Raw genomic sequence first — 8,364 nt, 5'->3', positions numbered from 1 at the left:
TGTATTCACTGAGGTCTTGACTTAAATGTGGTCACATGCAAAACCTTAACCAGAATTTCTGTCGAATTAAAAAGGGGCCATTATTTGAATTTAATTTAAACCAGAGTTATCTTACTTGGTAAATTAAGTAGGTTGGATGGTTGAGCACCATTGTATAAAGTCTCAATGCAATACCTTTAGTAGTTGCTGAGATATTAACCTATGTGTGCTTGCATGCAAAGCCTTAACCAAGGTGTGACACCGACGCTTGGGTGAGTTGTATAGCTATCCATATTCTTCAAATAGTCCAGCTAAAAATACACTAAAAAAATTACTTTCACATTTACAATATTTTTGTCAGTTTTATTAATCTTGGAAGAGTGCTTTTCTACCTCAAGTAAGCGACTTCTAACAAGAAAGAAAATTATCCTCAAAATCACAGAGGTGGCATGAAAGCTTGAGCATTTGTTTTAAAAGTCATGATTCTATTATATTTAGAGAAAACCTTAAAAATACTGTTAAAATATATAATTTAGAGATCTTTGACTTAAATAAAATTAAATTGAAAACATGTATCATTTTGATCATTCATGCATTAGAGGACATTAGAGCTGTAAGCATTCGATGTATAAATCTCGGTCATACCCTAATACTTAAATCTAGAATGTAATCCTACACTTAAAATTTGTTTAAAGGATATCAATTGACAAGGTATAAAAGCCAAATGAAGTAATTGACTGTGTTACAGATAACATACTGCTTTTTTAAAAGCAAAATATGAGACACCTTTTTATTATGACAATAATATTGAACTTTTTCTTCTTCTGCTTTAGATTTGCATTGCAATATCAATTGAACAAACTAAATCAAAAATATCTTTTGGTTTATATAAGACGATTTCATATCACGCTTAGTTTCTTTTTCCACAAGTGAATCATTAAACTTCCTTGTTGAGAAATGATCACGCAAAGCTCTATGGGATATGTATACAGTAGTCAAGGAGAAAACAAGACTTCAGATCTTAACAAAAAATAATTATTGCATGAATTTGTGACATTTAAAAGACACATTGCACGGAATACTTAAACTTATTGGTTTAAAATGGCTTCAAAGCACACAAAGTCCTTCAAAGACTCAATGTCAATGGCATCTGATTTGATCCATGACTTTGTCTGCTCTCCCTGTCAAGAAGACAAGCTTAATACTGAGGCCAAGTATTTCTGTGGGGACTGCTCAAAGTACTTCTGTGACAAATGCCTGACATTTCACTCCAAACTCTTCAAACAGCATGCTGTGTTGGGCCGTAAGGATGTGGACAAGTGGGTGGGGCAGGGTGACGCCCTCATTTCATGTGACCTTCACCCTGGTAAGGTCATTGAACTTCTGTGTGAGGACCATGCTGAGATGTGCTGCCACCTCTGTGTGTCCTTGAATCACAGGTTAGTGATAATATTATGACTAATTTGACTGCATCTGTTTTATTGGCACCAAGATATCTTAGGATGAATAACTTAATCACTCAATGTTGATTTCTCTCATGATTTGAGAGGATACTAAAGCTATATGAACTGATCAACAACTAATTTTCAGTAAGGCCACACCAAATTGATAATTTGTTCATCAGATTTTTTCCAAAATATAATGGGGAGAGCGAGCGAAATAATAATAAAAATATTTGTTTTGCATTTAGCAAAAAAGAGGAGTGAGCGAAGAGCGAACAAATATATATAGTGATTTAACTCACTTTTGCTCACATTTTATTCACTTATTAAATAAACAATGATATTGTAAACAGTACAAGGATAACATCCAGTGAAAGAATGATAACACTAAAAGATAATTCTATACAAATATTAGTTTTGAGAAACAAATGCTATTTGAGATCAAGCAAATGTATTTCTTTAAACTATTTCATAAATGAGAGAACTCAAAACCACAGTTTAACAGTTTTTTTAAACCTTTTTGAAAAGTTTTTTTCAAAATACCCTATGCATGGCTAAGTAAAAGCCTGGACACAAGCGCCAATGGTCACAGCCACCTGCCTGCACATGGCATATCCAAACCTATTAACTAGGTTTTCCACTTTTCCTTAGGAAAACTTAAAAATAATTCTCTATTAAAATACATTGTCATATTTCATGCCATGGAAATGACTAGACAAGGTGACTTGAAAAATAACTCACAAAATGAATACAGGCATTTGCAGTCAAATATGAACTACAGCTATCACACTACATGATTGGCCTTGGTAGCCATCTAAGTTCTGGAAGAGAATTTACAAAAAACCTACACCTTATTGTAAATCATTTTAGCTGAAAATTTGTCATAGAAAAAATTCCAGCCAGGGCCAGTTTGATTTTAGGCTTTCTCAGAATTTAATGCCTATCTTTTTTAAATTTGCATGCCTATCTTTTTTAAATTTGCAGATTTTCCTTAATTTTTTTAGATATCTTATTCAAATTTAGACAAGTAATAGAAAACATAAATACAAAAGACTCTTTTACTTCTTTTGTACTGCAAATACTGATTGTGTCAGTTTTCATATATAGCAAAAAATATTTCAAGAAAATACAAGAATATGCAATATTTTTTCATAGACAAAAACCAATCAGCATAAATATTTAACACTTGAATGTTTTCATATATATATATAGTTTAAATATACACATGAACATCTAAAAACATCTACAAACATTTATTTGCAACACAATGCGTGATTAATACCTTTTTCCAATCACACATTCAGGTACCATTTTTGTTATGCTTTTTGACTAATATTTACAAAATATACACAATTCGGCTTGTTTCATGTTTTTGTGTGAATGGTAAAACTCATGGGATTGCATGAAGCACATACAAATGTCAGTCCGGTTAATTTTTAGCGTCATCCTACTATCCACGATAATTGACTCATCGGCGACCAAGGCCTCCACCACAAGCATGCCTTTGTTGCCTCATCGGGACAGGAATTTCATGATCCGCTGCGTCGGAGGAATTGGAAATTTTGACACAGTCAGGCACCATTTTTTTTTATCCTTTTTGACTAATATTTACAAAATATACACAATCCGGCTTGTTTGATGTTTTTGTGTGAATGGTAGAACTCATGGGATTGCATGAAGCAAATATAAATGTCAGTCAGGTTAATTTTTAGCGTCATCCTACTGTCCACGAACATTGACTCATCGGCGACCAAAGCCTCCACCACAAGCATGCCCTTGTTGCCTCATCGGGACAGGAATTTCATGATCCGCTGAGTCGGAGGAATCTGAAATTTTGATAAGCAATTTATACATAAATGTTCATTGTAGTATAATGTAGTATGCATTACTGAAACAGTTTAATGATGACACAAGAAAGGTGGTGCTCGTTTCTTGGCCAAACTTTATTTTTCTATTACTGTACATGCATTGCATATGAATTAAATAAACACTATACTCTGATCTATAGCAAAATAAAAACAAACATGCATTAATCATTAAATGTACTGTAATAATAATATATAATATAATATAATACAAAAAATACATCCTATTTGCTATATAAACAGCAAAACAACAAAGAAGTGAACATACACACCTGAAGTTTTTACCTGGACAGTTGAGTAGGTATAGATGAACGGTTGGAAACTGTCTTTTCACTGTAACGGTCATCCGAATTCCCGTCAAACTTGTCCGAACCAAATTCAAACTTTGGATAATCACTGTCATTCACAATAAAATTCAGCACTTCTTGCCCAGTATATATACGTTTACTTTTAGCGTGAGCCAAATTAAAACAAACACATTTGTCCAAAATTTAATCAGACTTTAAATGTTTGTAGAATTGTCATTTGTTGACGTAATTTTCAAGAATCAGAATGTGAAATGCCAATTTATACTTGATCATCTAGACGCTTGTATCCGGGTCTATATAGTTCATTGACTTTTCTTAGAGCGGCTGCATGATTGAGCCGGTGTTTTGATACTTGTTACGATCGAAAAACGCGGTTATAAGGGAAAAGGCTACATTCTACTAAACAAATTAGCGCTCGTAAAAAAAAAAAAATTGTTTTAGATGGTGCGGGCGCAAGTAATAAAAAAATAAAAATATTTTGTTTGCTTTTCTGAAGAAATAGGTGCGGGAAATCCGATGAACAAGTTATTAATTTGTTGTGGCCTAAGGGTGAAAGGCCGAAAACTGTCCATTATGTCAGAGAAAGAATATACCGGGGCATGCAGTGTGAAGGTTTTTTTCGGCTGACATAATGGACAGTTTGAGGTGTTTCACTAACTTAAAACAAGTAAACACAGAGGTCAAATTCATGAATTTCATGGCGCTATTGTTAACTTATTGGACACTGTTATTTACCATTTGAAAACATACTAATCATGCAAATCTCTTAGGAAAATCAAAATAATTTTGCGCTCATTTACGTGTAGATATAAATTGTAAATAATTGTTTGGTTACATTTAAAATAATCATTTTTAGAATACAACCTATATTTACAGCTAATGAAATTACAGATAGGCAATCATTAAGTACAAGGCTTATGAGGCATAATCATTAAGAAATTCAACTTTTGCGGATGTTTAAAGATCAGCTTACTGCCACTTATCCGAAACAATCCCTGTGTCAGATTTTGCGTTGACAGTGTCAATCAATGAGGTTGTAATCTAAGTCAGTTAGATGACCTGAATTAAAATCTTATGATTAAGAAGGGCTACGCTCTCTACGGCTATTATTTAAGATTACGATTTTAATTCATCTAACTTTTACTTAAAAATTCAACTTGTATGGACATAAAACAAGTGCAAACTGTGTTTTCATTATGCATTATTAACGTAATACGGAAACTGTTTAAATTCAAGATTTTTTTGTTTATCTGTTTATACAACTAATAAACATTTTCCTTTGCCCTAACAGCTGCACAAACCTCTGTCACATCTTCGTTGGGCATTGAGTTGATACAACCTAAAAATCGGGGTTTTATTAAAATCAGCATTTTATAATTATTTATTAAATCTTAGTAATAAAAGGGTTTCAAAGATTTTTTTCTTCAAATAAGTATAATTATAGTTTTTCACAAACAATCAAACTTTACACACAACAACAGAGCTGTAGGCAAAAGGATTTTAATTCTATTTATTCAACTTTTTTTTCGAATATTCGAACACCGATTTTGACATTCGAATACCAAATGTTTGATCGAATATTTGAATATTCGTTTGCATCTCTATTGTGTTGTGAAAATGGCTCTTCGTAGCAAAATTGTGAAAATTGTTTACATGAGTAAATTGCTACAATTTTGACATCTCTTTGATGTTTTAAAAACAGGAAAGTCAATTGACACAGACAAAATAGCCCTCAAGGATGTCCCCTAGTATTTGGGGATGGGGTATGACAGACACTGTTTGTGTATTAAAAATTCATATTTATTTACTGACTTAAGCCGTTTTGGACTAAAATTTACAAAAAGATGATTTTTTCAAACCATTTTTTTAGTCCTTTTCTTTTACTAAATTCCATCCGGCAAAGTCAAAATCAACCCAGACCAGCAAATTGTCGGTTTTAGAAGCCCTGTAAACAATCATCTCTTCTCAATTGACATTCTGTATGCACTTAGATTATGTACATAAACTTCATTCAAAGCTGAAATGTTGATTAACTTTTATCAGTAGGTGAAATATAACAACTCAACGTTATTAAATACAAATGTAGCTTCAAAATATATAGCTATATAGGAAACTGTGCTACATATAAATAACACATAAAACTATTTAAGATTCTATATTTTTTACATGTTTAATCCAGTCACTAATTCACTATTCTTACATCCTACAGGATGTGCAGAACCATCAGCTTGATCTCAGACCTGGCCAAGGGCGTATACAAGATGGCCGATTTCAAGCAGCTTCCATCCAATGTTGCTAAGATAACAACAAGCCTTAACCAGGTTAGAGAGGTCAGAAAGAAGAACCAAGGCTCATTAAAGACTTCTGGAAAGTCCATGCTGACAAAGATCAAGGACTTAAGGAAGTCACTGAACCAGCTGCTAGATAAGCTGGAGAAGAGGACAGTGAAAGAGATGGATAGCATCCTGGCTGACCTGGTTGACACACTACAGAAGGATATTGACTCCTGCACACTCATAAATGACCAGCTCAAGGCCTTGGTAGACACCATCCAAGCCCAGGGCAAGGACGATGAGTCAAGCTCCTACATTGGCTTCAGGAAGTGTGAAGAGAAGATGGCAAAAGCCAACAGCCTGCTCCAGGAGATGTCCACAAAACCTGAATTGACTGTCACTTTCCAGTCAGATACCAGGGTTACACAACTGCTGTGTGATATAAAAACATTAGGCAAGATCCTGGGGAATCCCGAAACACCGACTGGCCATCAACTGTCTGGACAGTTTAGGCCATTGTCTGATAGATCAAGGGTTATCACAGTTAAAAACAAATCCACTTTCAAGCCTGATACCAGAGTTACACAACTGCTGTTTATGCATTCATTAGGCAAGCTCCAGGGTAATCAGGAAACACTGACAGGCCATCAAATGTCTGACATGAAGTCTTCTGAACAGATCAGGCCATTGCATGATATATCAAGGGTTTACACAGTTAAAAACAAATCAACCTTCAATGTGAACATCAAGCAAGATACAGGTACCTGTATTATTATGGGTATTACAGAACTTCCATCAGGAGAGATTATTCTTGTAGATAACAGAAATAGCAGAGTGAAAATATTGAACAGGGAGTATAAGGTAATAGCCCAATATGATGTCCCTCAAAACCCCCAGGACATCTGTCATGTGACTGGTAAGCAGGTGGCTGTAGCAGTAGACTGTGATGATCCTGTCAGGCATGAGGTCCACTTTCTCACTGTGACAGCTGGCACCATCAAGATGACCAGGAAGTTCTCAGTTGATCATGACTGCTTGTCCATCAGGCACCATGGGGACCAGCTATATGTGGGCTCCAAAAATGCCCTGTACCTCTACACCACAGACGGCAAGCAAGTCAAGAAAATGTATGAAGACACATCAAGAAGGCAGACAGTGGCTCAATTTGCTTTTAACCAAGATGGCAAGAGAATATACATCTGTGACTATTCCAATCGCAAACTCATTACAACTGACAACAATGGCATCATTCTAGCCACACTGCAGGATCCAGACATTGCATTGCCATATGGTGTACATGTGAGTGAGGGTGGACATGTGTTTGTGAGTTCATCGGTCACCAACACAGTGGTGCAGATTGACCAGGAAGGCAGGCAGAAGCTGGCCACACTGGTCAGGGAAGGAGAGGGCATCATCTATCCACATGCAGTTTGGTACAGCACCCACACTGGCAGACTGATTGTGGGTGGAGTACAAGATGACATTCTGGTGATGGAACTCCAGTAGAGAGACAGTCAGAAAGTCAACAATAGTTGTAAAAGGTTAATGAAGTGATGGTAGGAAAATATTGAGAGAGACAGAACATCAGATGCAAACCAGTAATATTACATATTGTAACTGTAACTACTTGAATGTAAATCATATTTTAACTATGTTTAATTCAATTCATAATAATCTGTATGCTAATCTAGATTTTACTAATATGACTTTCAAAATACATTTTTAGATAAACAAGAAAAAACACACAGAAATAGTGTAAATATATAGTAAGTATGTGTGTTTGTTTATATTTAATAATTGGTATCTGTAATTGTTAAAACCTTTTTTTAATTAACATTTGTATCATGCAATACCTCATGAAATGATTCGATATAATCATAAATCAAATAGCACAATTTAGTATCACCAAAATCAAATATTTTAATTTAGTATAATCAATAGTTATGTTAGCTGATGTATATATTATTATCATTTAAATTTTATTACTGTTTAAATACAATACATTTAAGTAAGATTTTTTAAATTTACATCTGTATCATGCAATATATATCTCATGAAATGATTTAATATTATCAAAAACAAATAAAGTGATTAACGGTAGTATCACCAAAAGAAATATCCTGATCTAGTATCCTAAACATCTTATACAGTAATAAATTGGTTTTGAAATGTATATTGTTAGTTTAACTGACCCTTGAAAATAACATTGACCCAGAATAAGGCCACACTGTATATTGTCATGTTTATGGTCAATTCCATTTCTCGACACCTGTCTTGGTATAGTGATCTGATTATGATACTCTCACAAGCAATAGTTCCAGAGATTGGCAGTATCTTTTTTACCATTTTGGGAAGAGGCTCAAGGCTTTTTTTCATTGAAAAAATGCCCCTTTTTTAACTATATTTAGGAATGCCAGTTAATTGCTTTAAAGTTAGACATAATAAGATTGTTTTCTTTGAGAATACATTAACTTTTCCATAAAAAACATACGGGAAC

The 8,364-nt window shown here is 34.1% G+C and overlaps 1 protein-coding gene across 1 annotated transcript; it reads left to right on the top strand.

Moving 5' to 3' along the window:
* The first annotated feature begins 858 nt into the window (after positions 1-858).
* Positions 859-7,990, top strand: LOC128242093 (uncharacterized). The gene is made up of 2 exons (XM_052959136.1): positions 859-1,418; positions 5,804-7,990. The coding sequence occupies exons 1-2, from the start codon at positions 1,081-1,083 to the stop codon at positions 7,371-7,373; spliced, it is 1,908 nt and encodes a 635-aa protein (XP_052815096.1). The 5' UTR covers positions 859-1,080; the 3' UTR covers positions 7,374-7,990.
* The last annotated feature ends 374 nt before the right edge of the window (positions 7,991-8,364 follow it).

This window comes from Mya arenaria, chromosome 8, assembly GCF_026914265.1.
Source record: "Mya arenaria isolate MELC-2E11 chromosome 8, ASM2691426v1".
NCBI lineage: Eukaryota > Metazoa > Mollusca > Bivalvia > Myida > Myidae > Mya > Mya arenaria.
This window is presented reverse-complemented; position numbering and strand designations above follow the sequence as displayed.